This window comes from Chinchilla lanigera, unplaced genomic scaffold (genome assembly GCF_000276665.1).
Source record: "Chinchilla lanigera isolate Chin_1 unplaced genomic scaffold, ChiLan1.0 scaffold00013, whole genome shotgun sequence".
In the NCBI taxonomy this organism is placed as follows: Eukaryota; Metazoa; Chordata; class Mammalia; order Rodentia; family Chinchillidae; genus Chinchilla; species Chinchilla lanigera.
In genome coordinates, this window is record NW_004955414.1 from 20,601,373 (window position 1) to 20,619,769 (window position 18,397).

Here is an 18,397-nt window from a genome sequence, read left to right on the forward strand (position 1 = left end):
TAGATGCCACATTTCACAAAATTATTATGGGTCCAGTGATATTTATTATTTTATGTACATTGTACTTTATGACTCCATCAGTGTGAGTAATTCTGTTCACTGATTATGAGGTAGCAGCTTTATCTTTCTGCAACAAGCAAGTTAAGTGAGTCACTTTAGTTTTCCTTGTTTACTGTAGGATTTGTTTTTTTAATATTTTGCTTATGACTTTTACATCAGTATTTATCAGTGAGAGTTGCTTGAAATTTTCCTTGTTTGCCATCTCTTTTTTCTTTTTTTTTTTTTTAGTACCACTGAGGTATATCCCTGCTATAGCCCCTTTACTATCTCTCTGAAGTGTTTTGGTATATAAAATAATACAGAGTTCAAAAATAATTTAGAAAGTTTTCCTATCTCCATCCCAAAGATTTTACAAATGTTTTACATGAGATCTATTAAAAGGTCACTGAAGAGTAGTTTTAATATTTTAATTTTAAAGAGAAAAAACCAGAAAGTCAAAAACGAAACAACAGCAAAAAAATAAAAACAGTACAGAATTTCAAAACAAGGTGATAGGAAGCTAACAATAGTTGTTATAGTATACATTGTTGTCTTCAAAGTAGTTGCTCAGATCACCAGACATCTGCAAGCAAGATCAATCAAATAATTGAGCATTAACTGTTCATTTCAACAAACCAATAGAAATCAATAGTACAATTATCACAGCTATCTTGTGCATGTGCATGTGTGTGTGTGTGTGTGTGTGTGTGTGTGTATTCCCCTCATTTTCTTGTTTCCCCCATTACAGCTATTCCTTCCTTTTAAAAAAAGATGAACATAACCATGAAATTGTGTTTCAAACAGACTATTAGAACAGATTCAGTAGTTGATACAATATATATGGTTGCCTTCCTAGTAGTAATTCAGAGTAGAAGATATAGGTAAGATATATTGTCTATAATATATTATCACAAAAAGTTGTTACACAGCTATTTTCCCTTAGTTCTTTTAAAAAGAGTACGCTTAGTTACAAGTTGGAGAGTTAATTGTTACAGGTAATGCAATTTCTTATCTTTTTTGTCAGTTTTGAAATAATTTGGAGAAATTAAAAGTTATATTTTAGGAATATTTACATAATTATATGGATTTTTTATTCTTAAACCATGTTTATCTAAAATGTGTACTCTGGGTATATAATTTTATATGTTTTGGCTAAATGCTGTTCATTAGGTACCTTTATGTCTATGGCCATATCACTGTATCCTTTTTTTCCATTACTCATCTTAGTTTTTTGGGAATTCTTTCTTTTATAATTGCCAGTCTCACAGTAGATGAATAGTTTTGTTAGTCTGCCATATAATCAACTGTCAGAAGTTGGATGCTCCAGTAGCAGGTATTGAGGAAGAGTTTGAGACACAAACGGTTTCTTAGGAATTGAGGGAAGAAGCAAGATTGGAAGACAGGAAAAGATGAACTGCCACTCAAGGCTGAGAGTTGGGGTCATGCGCTGGGGCGTTCTGGCCCACCCTGAGCACTGACACCCTGCTTCACTCTTTCATCCCATATGGGAGCCCTGGAAGAGTGTGATCACAGGTACATGTTTCTCTCAGGTGCAGGCAACTCTGGAAAAACAGGCAATATGCACATAGTCATATTGTAGCCTGTAACTGAACCGGGCCTCACTTCTTTACCAGCTTCTCTCTCAGTTACTCTCTGTCGTCTTCTCTCTCCTGTCCTCACTCTTGGAGACTCAAGATTGCTATTTGATGCAGAATAATTTGCCTTTTCCAGAAATCATTCTCAGATTCTATTCCAAAGAATGCTTCAAAGCCTCCCTCAACCTCATGACCTAACGTTCAAGTCTTTTCTCCCAAGTTCCTTTGTCATCAAACTTCCCTCCACTTCTCTACCTCCACTGATCAGATCAGCCCGGGCATATTAGCCTTGCTCCACCTTGTCTAGTCAGTACTTATAGGAGGGCTTCTGACTGTCTCTCAGTCATAGGTTTACTTAGAAGACCAGATACCACACGGTAAACTTGAACAGGCCCTGGATCTGCAGCACTGACATGGCATTCTCTGGATGGAACACCAGTTGTGAACGCATGCCCGGTGAATGCATGCGTGTGCTTCCCATTACCACAGAGACATCACTGACTCTCGGTCTTCTCAATCCCCTGTGCCCAGCTTTCAGGAGCCTCTACGCTCTCCATCAGGAATGTTTCCTTCTAAGATCCAAGTGGTGCTGGAAACATTTGCCCTACAGCAAGACATAGTAGACACTGAATCAGTCTTGCCCAGCAGAGTCGTGTGTCAGGACAAAGACACTAATTTTCTAGGTCTGTAAACTCCTCCCTCCCCAAATCTCCCTTCTGCTTGACTGCCTTCGTCACAGTAAATGCCATACATTCCCATACCCTCAGAACAGAGTTTTCTTCTGCTACCAAGGCAGTTCATTTGGTGGTTGAGAAAAACTCCAGGTTTGCGGGCAGAGCCCTGAGTCCTACACTGAAGTTTCCAGCCAAGGACTTCAAAGACTGGGCCTGCTGAGGAGGGCAATAGTACATCCTCAGAGATGACTGCAGTAGGAGGGGAGATGATTGCCTTAGCATTTTGGTTTTTAAAATATAATGTGAATCTTGGTTTCCATTCTCACAACTTTCTCGTTCAATCCACAATTCTCTAAATCCCCACATTCTCAGTGTGGGCTTCCTCATAAGGACACAGACAGTATATGATCCTTAGACCACTGCAATGTTTCCACACAGGAGTCTGTGAGAATTTCAGAATATTAAGCTCATCCATGACTTACTGAGTCAGAATATGTATTTTAATCAATATTTCAGGGGATTTGTGTGTGTATTAAATTTAGAGAAACGTTCCATACTTTAGACATGTCCCCTTACCTGCAGCTGAATTACTAGTAAGTTACACATTATTTTGAGCTCTGGCTGGCTTCTCTGGATCCATAATATAAACAGTTATTTTAGGAATGTCATTTTGCCCTTACCCTTTGATAGGCCTCAGCATTTGATTTATCAATAACGGAGAACAGAACAGAACAGTAATATGTCAGAGTGGGGAACCCTAGGAGAGATAGCCACAGGACTCAAGGATTAGGTGGAAGAAAAGAAAAGAGTGAGGAGGGACCATTTCATATTGCCATATATAACCAGTATGATTATGAACATTTTATATTATAAACATGAGCTAAGTATAATGATAACAAAATGAAAATGAGGAAAGGAAATTTAGAGATGGGGGAAGGCATGGAGGTGGATGAAAAGGTGTTAAAAACAGAAAGAAGCTGAGTTATGTACATTAAGCTACTACTCAAGATAAGTGTAAATATGATGTACTGCAACTTTATCATTAATGCTGTATTTCCAGTCAGTTGTGGAGACTATCAGGTTTGGTGGCTTATGTATGAGGCTTTGGTCAGGATATTTGATTTTTATGACTGAATTTCTACATTTGTTAAATAATCATAGTAGTTTTACTACCAAAGGGCTAAATGGCATAGAATGAATGTAAGGAAATAAATAGAATGAATATAATCCACTAGTCAGTTTTTGGAAGCACACTCTTTAGGTGTCAATGTTGTCCACACTATAGTATTACAAATTTATTCTGCTTCCTCCACCCATTCAGTGCATCTGCTGAGGGGAGGAAATCCTGAATGCTGCTGGGAAAATCAGCAGCATGTGATCAGATATCACAGAAGTCGTGAACAACCGTGGAAGGCCACTTGCGTGAACAGGTGTATGCACTTTTGTGCTTACTTAGAATCAAAACAATTGGGGAAATATTTGACATAGATTTTGGTTGAAAAGCAGAAGTGAGAGCATTGGGAATAAGATATGATGTATGTTACTCAAAACAGATGAGGCGAGATTGTACTAGAGAGGATAATCAAAGAGGAAAGAGAGGAGTCATATAAATAGACCATCACAAAGAAAATAATATTATCAGTGCTTTCATTATAAAAGAGAATAAAAGCTTACATTTTCAATTCAAAGAATTATTAGTCTTAAGAGTAAGATGGGCAATATCCATTGTTCTCTTTGAAGCCAAGTGTCCCAGGTTTATTAATATTCTTGTCCAACCCTCAAGAAGTATGGAGTCTACATCTTGGACGAGTCCTTACTGATTTCTTTAGAAGCACTTTTCCTTTACAAAAATAGCACAGACCTCCCATTTTTGGCAGTGAATAGATCTAGGCCCCTTTGGTTTTGTAGGGTCCCTGGTGCTAGGGTGTCTACAGGGCCCTGGAACTTGATTAGGTTTAGTAAGATTTCATTGTGTCAAAAAATGGAAACAAAGCTTTTGTAAATAAGGAGGGGAAGAGGTGTTGAAGGGAGGGTAGGGAAATGTGTAAAAAGAGGAATTAAGATCTATCATGTTCAGGTACAAATTCTCTATGATTTATGTGATCATTATGTATGTCTAAAACATACCAATAAACTTAATTAATTAAGAAAAAGGATTTCTCTGAGGCTATCCTGTAGGCCCTGTGAGAAGCTTTGTCAATTTGATTGCACTGATTGGTTTGTTCTGGGGTGGCCATAAGGCAGAGAGATATAAGAGTCTGAGCTGGGATTTCCATCATTGACTGTGCAACGCTGGGCTCTCTTTTGCCTATGGAGATAGAGGGAGCTTCAGAACTCTGACCATGTCAGCTGTCAGCAGCAAGTAGCAGTATACTGGGAAGAGACAGGATTAAATTAGCCTTGGGCTGGAACAGCTGGGCCCCTCTCCAGAGATCTGGGGAGAATCTGATCTTTAAAGTCCCTTCAGACTGGATGTGGTACATGGCCTAGGGGGTGGCTGGGGTTTTATGTGGCCCAGTGTCTCTCTGTGTTATATCTAAAATATGACCCACAAGCTCCTGAATTGAATGGTAGAGGTTTTTCCCTGTTTCTGATTGTGCTGAAACACTGATATCAGTAGCTGATATTAAGTGTGTTTTTGTGTTTCTTTTTTATCTCGTAGTTCATTATTAAAGCCCACGAGGAGGTTTAATAAGATCTTTTTGAGGAGACTGCGGTCTATCCTCTAATTTTTGAACTTGCTTTTTCTCTCTGATGTGGCATTCTCCACGCATGGAACTCAGAATAGAGGCTCTTTAGACGCAGATAAATATATCTAGATGTTTTAACCTTTTTGGAAGATACAACTGCTCAGGTGAGAAAGCTATGGTTTTTGTAATTACAGTGGTTCCTCAGTTCACAAACTTAATTCGATTCATTCTGTGAATCTGGAAAGGATGGCTACATTTGTGTTTGTGCAGGAAAAATGGCCAAAGTCATGCTCATCATCAGATGCAGATTTCACAAACAAAAACAAAATTTTGCGGAACACTTCTGTTTGCACATAAAATTGTTCACAAACAAAAACGTTCATGAGTCACGGTACCACTGTACTATTATCTTATCCTGCTTTTAGTCCTAATTTAGTCCTAATTTGCCCCCTTAGGGGCCTTCATTTTACATTTATTTATTTTTTATTTTAAAGAGAAAAAACAATAACAACAAAAACAAAATGACACAAAAATAATAAAAATGATACAGAATTTCAAAACATGATGATAGGAATTAACAGTGGTTGTTATATTACACATTGTTATCTTCAATGAAGTTGCTCAGATTACCAGATGTAAGAATGCAAGATTGATCAGACAATTAAAGAGAAGAAAAAGTAATAAGAAAAATTAGAAATGATACAGTTTCACTAAACAAGATGGTAGGAATTCAGCAGTGGTTGTTATATTGTATATTATTGTCTTCAAATTAGTTGCTGATTACCAGATATAAGTGTGCAAAATTGGCCAAGAAAAAAATTAAGTATTAACTGTTCCTTTCAATAAACCAATTGACATCAGCAGGACAATTATCCCAGCTCTCCTTGTACATCCATATATATATATTTTCTTTCTTTCTTTCTTTCTTTCTTTCTTTCTTTCTTTCTTTCTTTCTTTCTTTCTTTCTTTCTTCCTTTCTTCCTTTCTTCCTTTCTTCCTTTCTTCCTTTCTTCCTTTCTTCCTTCTTTCTCCTTTCCCTCATCCCAGTTGTTCCTTCCCTTTGAGCAATTTCTTTCCCTTTCACAAAATCTATTGTAACATCTGGATTTTATATATTCTTTCAGGTTCTTACATTATGGAGACAATATGATGTTTACACATGCAGGTTTCACTTATTTCATTATGAGTATGGCTTCTGGTTGCATCCATTTACCTATAAAAGACTCAAGTTTATCTTTTTGAGTAATACTGAGTAATACTACATTGTATAAAAATACCACATCTTTTTTATCCATTCCTTGGTTGATGGGCATTTGGGTTGCTTCCAAGATTTAGCTATTGCAAATAGTGCTGCATAAACATGGGTGCACATATATCACTGTGGTATTGTGTTTTCAGTTTTTCTGGAAAAATATCCAGAAGGACAATAGTTAGGTTAAGTGGGACCTCAAATACTAGGTAGTTTTTCTTTTTGTCTTTTTGAGACAGGGTCTTGTTATGCAGTTCAGGCTGGCCGTGAGCTCACTTTGTAGACCAGGCTAATCTCAAACTCCCAAAGATCCTCCTGCCTAAGCCTCCCGAGTGCTGGGATTACAGGCGTGTACCACCATACTCGGCCTTCTAATCCTACTTTTGTGAGGAATGTTCACACTGGTTTCCACAGTGGTTTTACCAGTTTACACTTCCACCAGCAGTGGAAAAGTGTTCCTTTATTCCCACAGCTCCTCCAACAGTCATTGTTGGTTGATTTCTTGATGATAGCCATTCTTTCTGGAGTGAGAATCTCAGCATTGTTTAAATTTGCAATTCTTGAATGACTAATAATGTTGAACATTTTTTCATATACTTACTTGTTATTTGCATTTCTTCATCTGAGAATTGTATATTTATCTAAGATGTCCATTTGTCTTTGAATTTTGGGGGTCAACTTCTTAAAACATTCTTTATATGTTGTAGATAGAAGTCCTTTGTCTGAGAAACAGTTGGCTAAAACTTTTTCTAGTTAGTGGGTTTTCTTTTCACTCTGTTGGTAATTTCTTGTAATGTGCAGAAATTTTTAATAAGATGATATCCCAGTTGTTGATCTTTGAAGTATTTCCCATGCATTTGGTTTTTGCTCATCAACTCTTGGCCTAACCCTATGTCTCTAAGATTTCTACCTTCTCTTCTAGTAGATTTAGTGTTTCTGTTTTAGTGTTTGGATCTTTAACCTATTTTGACTTTAGTTTATTGCATGGTGATAGAGATGGGCCTAGTTTTAGTCATCGCATGTGGAAAGCCAGTTTTTCCAGCACCATTTATTAAAAAGGCTATCTTCCTTCCATTGAACATGTTTGCTTCCCTGTCAAATATAAATTGGCTGAGTGTGTTTGGAGTTGTGAGTGCATCTTCCAATCTATTCAATTGATCCAAAGGTCTATTTTTTTCCAGTACCATGCTGATTTTATCACAGTAGCTTCAAAGTACAATTTCAAGTCAGGGATTGTGATGCCTCCTGCCTTTCCCTTGTTGTCCAAGATTGTTTTTGCTATTCTCGGCTTCTTCTGGTTCCAGATGAATTTTAAGAATATTTTCTCCAGCTCTGTGAGGTATGCTAGTGGTATATTGATTGGGATTGCACTGAATCTATATAACAGTTTTGGGAACATGGCCATTTTCACAATGTTGGTTCTTCCTATCATGACCCGGGGATATCTTTCCATTTTCTGAAATCCTCTTAGAGCTCTTTTTTCAGAGTATTGTAATTTTCAATGTATAGTTCTTTTACTTCCTTTCTTAGATTGATTCCTAAGTATTTCATTTTTTTGGGATGTGATCGTGAAGGGTGTGGTTTCACTAATTTCTCTCTCAGTGAGTTTGTTGTTTATGTATGGGAATACTATGATTCCTGAGGGTTGACTTTGCATCCAGCTATGCTACTGAATTTGGTTATTAAATCTAGAAGTCTTTTGGTGGAGTTTTTGGTACATCCTACGTAGAGTACCATATCATCTGCAAATATAATTTCACTTCTTCCTGTCATATCCTTATTCCTTTTATTTCTCTCTCTTATCTAATTGTTCTGACTAATGTTTCCAGAATTATATTGAATAAGAGTGGTGACACTGGGAATCCTTGTCTTGTCCCTGATTTTAAAATGAAAATTTTCAGTTTTTGTCCATTTAGTATGATGTTCAATCTTGGATTGCTGTAGATGGCTTTTATCAGATTGAGGTAAAGACCATATATTCTAATTTTCTGTAGGTTTTTTTTTTTAATCATAAATGAGCATTTTATGAAAAGCACTTGTTGCATCTATTGAGATATAATGTGAGTTTTGGCTCAGTTGATATGGTTTATTACATTTACTGATTTGCATATGTAGAACCATTCCTGCATTCCTGGAATGAATACCACTTGGTCATGACATATAATCTTCTTGATGGTTTGCTGCATTCTGTTTGCTAGTATTTTATTGAGGATTTTTGAATCTATGTTCATTGGGGAGACTGACCTTAGTTCTCTTTTTTGGTTGGGTCTTTGTCTGCTTTTGGTATCAGGGCAATACTTGCCTCCAGGAATGATTTAGAGAGACTTGCTTCCCTTTCAATTTCATTAAAGAGTTTGAGGAGTATTGGCATTAAATCTTCTCTATATTTCTTGTAGAATTCAACTGTGAATCCATAAGGACCTGAGTTTTTACTTGTTAATAAGATTTAATTATATTTTCAATTTCATTGGCTGATATTGAGTCATTCAGGATTTTATATCTTCTTAATTCAGCTTTGGTAATTCATATGTATCTGTCCATTTCATATGAATCTGTCCATTTCTTCTGTGCTTTCCATCCTGTGAGAGTAAATATTTTCAAAGCAATTATTAATGATCTTCTGAACTTCTATAGGATCTGTAGAGATTTCAACCTCTTCATTCCTTATTGCATGAATTTGAGTTATTTCTTTCTTGTTTTTGATAAGGTTGTCCAGGGATTTATCAATTTTCTTTTTTCTTTCAAAGAACCAACTCCTTGATTCATTAATTTTTTGTATTATTTTCTTAGTTTCCATTGCATTAATTTCTCTTCTGATCTTTATGATTTCCTTCTTTCTTTGGGTTTTGGGCTTGATTTGCTCTTCTTTTTCTACAAGCTTGTGGTGCAGGAGTAGGTTGTTAATTTGTGCTTGTTCTGTTTTCCTGATGTGAGAATTCACTGCTATAAATTTCTCTCTGAGGACTGCTTTCATTGCATTGTATAGATTCTGGTAAGTTGTATCTGCATTTTTGTTTGATTGTAAATATTATTTAATTTCTTGTTTAATTTGATCTGTGACCCATTGGTTGTTCAGGAGGCTGTTATTTAATTTCCATGTGTTTATATAGTTTAAGCATTTTCTTTTGTCAATAACTTCCAATTCCAGTGCACTATACTTGGATAATATGCATGGCATAATTTTGATTTCTTTGCATTTAATTAAGCGTGCTTTATAGGCTGGTATACTGTCTATTGTAGAGAAAATCCTGTGCACAGTTGAGAAGAGTATATATTTTGATATTGTTAGGTGAAACACTCTGTAATGGTCTATTAAGTCCATTTGTACAAAAGTTTGGCTTAGTTCCTTCTTTGTGGATTTTTTGTGTACTTGATCTCTCTTTGTGATGATGGGGTATTAAGTTCCTCCACTGCAATTGTGTAATTGCTTATTTGATTTCCCTTGTCTATTAATATTTGTCTTATATATTTGGGTGCTTCCATATTTGGTGCATATATATTTATGATTGTTATCTCTTCCTCTTGCAGTTTTCCCCTAACAAATACATAATGACCTTCTTTATCTCTTTTGATTGTTTTTGAAGTTCACCTTGTCTGCAGACAACATAGCTACCCCTGCTTTTTTCTGGGTTCCTGTCACATGGAATATTGTTTTCTATCCTTAGCTGTTCAGTCTATGGATTTCCTTTTGATTTAAATATTTTTTTTTGGTATACAGTATATTGTTGGATTTTGCTTCTTGACCCACTCTCCCAATCTGTTTCTTTTGCTTGGTGAATTAGGGCCATTTACAGTAATGGTTAAAATTGATATGTATTGTCCTATCTCTGTCATGTTATTTTCCTGCTGTTGGTTTCCTACTTTTTCCTCTGTTTAATTGCTTTCTCTGCTTCATGGTTCCTTTATATTGTTGTTCTTGAAATTGTTGCCCTTTTTATCTCTTTCTAGAATATCTTTAAGTAGTCATTTTCGGGTTGGTTTGGTCTTCTTGAATTTCCTCTGCTGCTCTTCATCATGGGAGTATCTTATTTCTGTTAATTTTGAAAGATAGCTTTTCAGGATACATCAATCTGAGTTGGAAGTTGTTTTATTTCAGGATCTGAAATATTTCACTCCAAGCTCTTCTTGACTTGATGCTTTGTGTTGAGAAATATGCCACGGTTCTGATGGGTTTTCCTTTATAGGTGATCTGATTCTTTTCTCTAAAAGCTTTAAATATTCTGTTCTTGTGCTGAATTTCTGGGCTCTTGGTTATTATATGTCTGGGTGTAGATTTACTTTGATTATGGCTAATTGAAGTTCTATAAGACTCATTTAAGTATATGTCATATTCTTTTCCCATGCTTGGGAAATTTCCTGCTATTACTTAGGCAAATAATCTTTTTAATGTCATTTTTGTTGACTCTTGCTTTTTGGTTGACACCTACCGGTCTTATATTGTTTTTCTTTTCACCATCTTGCAGCTGTGGAATTGTTATTTCCTGGTTCCTTGTTATCTTTATCTTTCTTGTCATGATTCCTAGCAGCAACGCTGTCTTCAAGGTCTGAAAGTCTATTTTCATTCTCATTCAATAGGTTTTGACAACTTCAGTGGAATGTTTAATCTTCTGGATATCTCTTTGACTCTATTTCATGCATTCTAATTCCTTCCTATATTATTCATTCAATGTTTGCATCATTTTTCTGTGGTCTATTTTTTATCTATGTCTTTTTTAGATATGCTGAGTAAGTTTTTCATTATGGTTATCATTTCTTTTCTTACCTGAGAGATTATTTCTGATATGATATCTTCTGTAGCCTGATGCAGTTGTTTCTTTACTTCAGTTGCTATCATTTGAGAAATTTCAGGTGTGTTACTTCCAATTTCTTCTATGTTGATGTCTCCTGAACTTTTTCTGGGTAGGCTGGAGGTCTGGGATTATATTTTGCTCCTGCATTTTGAAATTTTCTTTTTCAAATTTTTTTAAACTTTGTTTTCTGTGGTGAATCTTGTGAGTTTTGGTAGTAAGCAGTTATATCAGTAGTATCAAGGCCTCCAGGAATAGTCTGTACTTCAAGGATATCTTCTGTATGTAGGAGATTCCCATCTCTCTCCTTTTGGGGGACAGTTCTGGGAATGGCAGTTCCTGTTCCAGTCCCAGTCCCAACAGTGAGAAACCCATGGGCATCTCTGTGGGTTGGTTTAGCTTTTCAATAGTCCTATGCCTATGTTATGTTTGATCTACAAATCTCTTCTTTCAGATTAAATTGGTACTGGTATGTATGCCTTCCAGTTACTTGCATTTTCAGGTGCTTTCTTCTGAGACACTCAAGTGTGAGTCCTCCTTTATTCAGTGATATTGAGTCCCATGAGAACTTCTTTATTCACCTCTAAATCCTGAAAACCTGTGAGCCAGGCATCATACTGGTTCTTCCAACAGGGCTCAATCAACATTGGCTCCATCAACTTCAGTCTCTTTAGTCTGATTTTAAGTATATCATTTTGAGACATTACATGAGAGTCAAAGCCTCCGTATTACAATTATTATTTCCAATTATATCCTGCTGCAATGTGAAGGAATTCTTATTAAACACATGAAAATAACTATATTGTTATGTATTCAAAAGTATTGAACTACTTCCCAAGTTTTGCAGGAATTATGTAGGTAAAAAAAGATGAATGCCTCACATTTAGTTATAAAATGTAATTTACCAAATTTTGCATGTTATATTTATTGTGATAAAAGAGATTCCTTATATCTAGAAAATGGAACATTAATGGTCACAGATTGCCAAATAAGATCCATGATCATTTTTTATGAGTTCATTCACTTCTGTCTCATGTAAAAAGCAATTTGCTTTGCTTGGTCTTTATATGCTTTTCCATGAAGCTGTCACCTTCTAAAGATCTGATGAATCTATTTAAAAGGAAATGTGCGTTGCTCCTATGATGCACCTCAAAATTTATAATTGAACTGTGTTTGACAGCATTATATCACAGTCTGTCTTAAATAACAAGAAGGTTCTTGGTGAATTTCTATTAACTTTGTACAACTTCTTAAATAACAAAATTTTACCAATGCAAATATAATCTATACAAGGTTAGGTATCACTTATTTGACAGTGCTTCCCATTCAAATTATCATGCCAAATAAACCAAATTACTTTCTAACGTTTCTCCTTACAATGTGAAAACAAAAATAAAAACACATACTTTTAGATTTTTCAGGAGCCCTCTAAGAAATCTCAACTTCAGCTAAAAACAGGAAGATTTCATTCAGAGTTTGATTTGGGGAAGACAATATTAAAATGAAAGAACTTAGTTTTTTTGAAAGTGAGAAGTTGTGGTTTTCTTTTGTGGGGGGAGAAAATTATGCTATTGATCTTCAGTCACAGCGCTTTATTTCTTTTTTTATTTTAATGATAAAAGAACAAAAATATTAACAAACACACATCCATTTATAAAATAACACAAAAACCATATAAGTAATACAGAATTTCACACAAGGTGATAGGAAATTAGCAATGGTTGTTATATTACATATTGATATCTTCAAATTGGTTACTCAGATAAACAAATATAGGCATGTAAGATTGATCAAACAACTAAACATTAACTGTTCCTTTCAGTAAAGCAATGGAAAACACCAGTACAACTATCTTAGCTATCTTGTATACAAATAATCAATAGCATAATGCAGTTTATATCAAACATATAGAAATGTATTAAGCTACAAAACCTTAGTTTCCTGGACAAACCTACTTAAAACATAAAGGAATTTCACAGTTAAAAGCAGACCAAAGATTAAAATATTTGTTATTTTGGTTTTGCATCTGTATGTTTTTGACATTAAAGTTGATTTTAAAGGATATAAATATGTCCACTCAAGTATTTAGCAAGCTTGATTACACAAAAAAATCTTTTACTAAGATTCACTTTTAAAAATTTTTGATTTTTTTAATATTCATATAAAGTTTCCCCTTTTTCCTTTTGGATCACCCAGCCATTCTACTTTACATTAAAATTACATTAAATTTTCTTCCTTGAATAAAAATCATATCTTTCTTATCCTTATCAAAAAACATTTTACTTTATTTACATACTTTTCATACAGAATTATTTTACTATTTAAAGTAATTTTATTTATATCCATTGATAATTTTGACTATCAGTAAGTTGTCTTCTACAGACATCAGTGAGAGACACTTGTGATTTGCCATAATCCAGGAGCTTACAATGAGATAGTATATTTATTGATACATTATTTTACAATTTTCTAGAAGTGATTTTTTCAATATGGTAAAAAGAACCTGTTTGTTAACAGATTCAAATATATTTAGTTTCCTTACACTATATAAAAATAAAAGTATAGGAACTAAATCTTATGCTTAGTAACATGTAGTCAGTAGTTTACTTAGAAATGACCTTAGTGCTTAATGAACATCAATTCTTTAATGTAATGTAGCCTAACTTTAAGTTTCAATTTACAGCAATTATTTTGGAAAACCCTTGTACAGATATATAAGTCCAAACAGTTACCTATCATCTCAAGCAATTTACTTATTACTTTTATAGCAAATATGTTAATCAAGCACTGCCAAATTAAGCTTCTGAAATGTTATGTACATAAGTGTTTTGTTTTATTTCTCTGCTTGTTGTAATTAAGTAACGCATCAAATCTTTTTACTCTACCTCCACTCATATATTTGTTCTCAGGTTGAATTAATGATTTTTGTAATAGATAAAATATTACTTTATGCAGTAAGAAAACCAAATAGAATAAATAATAATGTATTGCCCATGTTAAATTTAATGCTGATAACTCTGAAGACTTAGATTTTTTTACTATTAAATCAGCACTATGAAATTAGTCTCATTTATCAAATACTTATGTAAAACATTTGGGTTGTTTTTATATTTTTAGAAACTTTTGGAATATTTAATTTAAATAGGCACTCATTTGTTTCAGGACAATTTGAACAGAATCACTTTATGAGATTTAATTTGATAAAACCACCCAGAGGTTGAAAAATATCACATGAACATTGGATATGTATAAATATATATATATACACACGTTAACATATACATAGCATACATACACACATATATATATATATACACACACACACACACACACATATATACGTACAGACATTAGCATATAAAGGAAAATACAGATCTTATAGCTTTCATTTAATCATTTGCAGCCCTGACTCAATAAAGCACAGTCATATAAAACTCATTGGTTGATATGAAATAGTGATGTCTTATCTTTATTCCATTTTATACTTTCTTCTAAATCACATTTCTAGACAAAATGGGAGAAGCTGAGGAAACTAAATAATGACTAAGCAATTGCTTATTAAAAATTTGATCAGAAGAATTCTAATATGTGTTTCATCCTCTATGTACAATCTTATGGAGCCTGGGACCACATTTTGAATGAATGTCTGAGCAGACACCAAGCAGCTGTCTGGCTGCCTCAAAAGTCCACGTGTGGACACAATATATAATCTAAATTTGCCTTCCTTTCATCTTTAGGTAGCTGGTTTCAGTATAGCTGAGTCTCTTGCAAGTTCCTGGCGAATGAAGGGTGCTACTACCCCAAGGAGGTTAGTGAGCTCACATGGAAGGGGCCTGAAGCAAGAAAGGAAAATCTGGCAGAACTGGGGAAGAGATAGACAAGATGAATTTGAAGATCTGCATAGGAAGGGTTTAAGGAAATGGGAAGAAAAACAGTAAAGAAAGATAGTGGAAGGAAGCAGGAGGAGCAGAAACAAAAGGAAGGGACACCCTCATACAGCACTCACGGAAATATCAACATTCTCAGTTTATCCTCCCCAGTGTGCCAGTAAGAAGGTAGTGGACAGATGTGGTACAGTATATGGTCGGTAAAATTTCAAGAGGAGAAGGGTGGTGCCCTGAGAAGTTGCTATGGGGAGAAACTATGAAACAGAGAAAGCAGAACATCCTCACAAAGATCCAGAGAAAAAATTTCCATGGCAGGAGTCAGGGAATAAACCCAACACAAAACAAGGAACAGAAAAGACATTAAGCCCACTAGTTAGGCAATAACTCACCCAAGGCAAGGAGCCAGGAAGAAAGACTTCCAGCCCAGCAGGTGTCCTTTTCAGAGAAAGCCTGGGCTACTAAGTTAACTTTTTCATGCCTTGGCTTCTAGAACAGCTGCTAGAGTATAGGCAAAATTTAAAGAACATAGCATTATCCTTACCTTCTTTCCTTCCTTTCACAGATTCAACACACTGTTTCACAGATTCAATGGACTATTATCTAGACAATGATTCTGGAGTCTGACTTACCTGTGGAGTCCCAATCAATCAGTAAGGAGCAAAGATAAGGGCTTCAAAGTGTGACCATGTGGTCCTGATTGGGAGGTCTGCTACATCCAGAGAGTGACCTAATTCTGAGTCATGGCACCACAACTTGTAAAGGAACAACTACTCTTGACATTTATTAAAAGACATTGGGGAAGACTTTATTCATGAGATGTACACAGTAAGCACAGAAGGCTACAGCAGTGTGGTTTGGCAGAGGGGAAGAAAGATCAGCTTCAACTACAAATAAATGAGAAAGAGCAAGAATTTCTAGCCAAGGAGCAGATTTGGTAGGGATTATTGGTATACAGAAAATTACTAAGAGAAATTTCATGAATAAATAAGATTTTGGCTCAACTGACCTAGCAAGATTGCTGTGGAGGGTAATTTAAAATGATCAGATATCACCTTGGAAATTGCAGAAGTGAGGAATTCTTTGAGATATCCAGTGCAACAAAATATGGAGGATTGTGAGATTCCAATATTTAAAAATATTCAACAAGTTGCCTACAACATTACACAATGTAGAGAGTAAAAGGTATATACAAAAGTTGAGGTCTCCTTCAGAGAATTCAAACGAGACTGAGTAGGGTCTGGTTAAGAGTCTTTGTCTTTAGGAAGAACTCCCATAAGATCTTAGAAGGCAAGAACCTACCTGTACAACATTGCTTGGAAGATGATATTTCAATCTCAGGAAGAAATCGTTGAATTAAATGAAATAATTAAAAGAAGAAATGTTTCTTCTATTATTGTAAACCTTCCAGGTATATATATATTTTTGAGTGTTTTCATGATCTCCACTGCCCATATTAATTTCAGTTTTTGAGTGGCAAGAACATATACAGGGCACAGTTATGTGTCCAAGAGTAATGTTAAGTGAATATGTCATTTTCAGTGTCTGATAATTACCCAGGTATCACATAAAAGTATACTGTCAATTTTCAAATAAACACATTAAATATTCCCTTAAGCATGGGGAAAAATTGTTTTCACAAGGTGGGTAATGCTCAAGTTTTAGAAGAGATACCATATTCAGTGTTTAGGTTGGGGCTGTAATCCATATCCTACATGAAAAGATTCCAAATCTGATTCTTTAATTAACATTTTAAGAGACTCCTTGTGAAGAAGCTCATGAGAAAATGTAGTTCCTATGGGTACATTATGCTTTTTCTGGTATTTTTATTTGCTGGGTTTTGCATGACTAAGCATTCTTGTCAATTTTGCTTCACACACAGTTTCTCAAAGACCAGGTTTCTTATCTGTTGACTCTTCACACAATATACAATGGGGTTCATGAGTGGAGGTACCAGCAGGAAAACATCAGCCATGAGGATCCTAATTAGTACAGAACTGTGTTTGGCAAATCGGTGGATGATAGCAAGGGAGATCACAGGCACATAGAAGATAAGCACAGCACAGATGTGGGAAACACAGGTGTTGAGGACCTTGAGCCTTTCCTTCTGTGATGCTATGCTCAGCACTGCTTTCAGTATCAGCACATAGGACAGGAAAATAAAAGTCATGTCCAGGAAACCTGTGAGAGCCACAAATAAGCCATAGATGACATTGACCTTGTTGTTAGAGCAGGCCAGCTTCATGACATCCTGGTGGAGACAGTAGGAATGGAACAGAAGGTTCTTCTTACAGTATCTCAGACGTTTCAGGGTGAAAGGGAAAGGTAAAATCAACAAAATATTCTTGAGAGAAAAAGCAACTCCAATGTGAATGACTCTGGCAATGGTCAGGATGGAAGCATATCTCAGAGGGTTACAGATGGCAATGAAGCGATCAAAGGACATGATAAGAAGTACAGACGACTCCATAGCTGAGAATTCATGAATGAAAAACTCTTGGGCAAAACAAGCATTAGGGGAAATCTCTGAAGCATTGAATAAGAAGATCCTAAGCATGGTAGGCAGAGAAGAGAGGGATAGTCCCAGGTCTGAGAAAGCCAGCATAGAGAGGAAATAATACATGGGTTCATGCAAAGAAGGCTCAGTTGTTATGAAAAAGAGGATAGTGCAGTTCCCCAGAATAGCAACAGTGTACATGAGACATATGGGAATCGAGATCCAAATGTTGGCAGACTCCATCCCTGGAATCCCAACCAAATAGAAATTAGAGATCTCTGTTTCAGAGGTGTTGAGGATGGGCATGGCAGCATGTGCGGAAATAACATGAAAAGCTCACAAAAGTTGTCCTGTCCAGGTACAAATTAATTGGCTCAAACGCCTGACACTATCATATTGCTAACATTATGGTCTCGTCTAAAAAATGATACAGACCCAATTCTTGGATATAATCTGAAGGAAGAGAAATAGACACATAATGTTAAAATCAAATAAAAGCAAAATCAGATTAAATGAAACAAATTCATACCAAAATCTAACCTTTTTGTAAGTACAGATGATAACATATGCAGAAATGACATAAGGACTATATAGCAAAGAAAATTATATAGATGCCTATTATCTAATTTAAAAACCGGAGACTTTTGCTTTTCATATAAACATGATAATCTATATCCTGATAAAGGTTTGCTCAAATTTTCAGTAAGTTTACAGAAAACTCAGGGAAAAGTAACATACATTAACTTGATGTCATGTATTACTACTAGATAGTTAATTATTAGAGATAGTATCCTTGAATTTCTAGACTTGGTTCTGACACCTATGTGAAAGAAGCAAGAAGAATGTTCAATGGAAAACCAAAGATATGAGGTATTATAACTGGACAGTGGAAATATTATTTGCTTGCTTGACTTTTATGGGTGAATAGAGTTATTAGAGGTTCTTTTCCTCCAGGAAAGTACCCATAATGTATATAAAGTCA

At 35.3% G+C, this 18,397-nt stretch overlaps 1 protein-coding gene across 1 annotated transcript in view; it reads right to left on the reverse strand.

Annotated features, from left to right (window-relative positions):
• The window catches only part of LOC102021961 (olfactory receptor 51A4-like), a 21,571-nt gene extending 3,850 nt beyond the window's left edge, over positions 1-17,721 (reverse strand). Inside the window, exon 1 of the mRNA XM_005380063.1 lies at positions 17,137-17,721. Coding sequence (XP_005380120.1) covers positions 17,137-17,721 — 585 coding nt within the window. The remainder of the gene's footprint in view (positions 1-17,136) is intronic.
• Between the last annotated feature and the right edge of the window lie 676 nt (positions 17,722-18,397).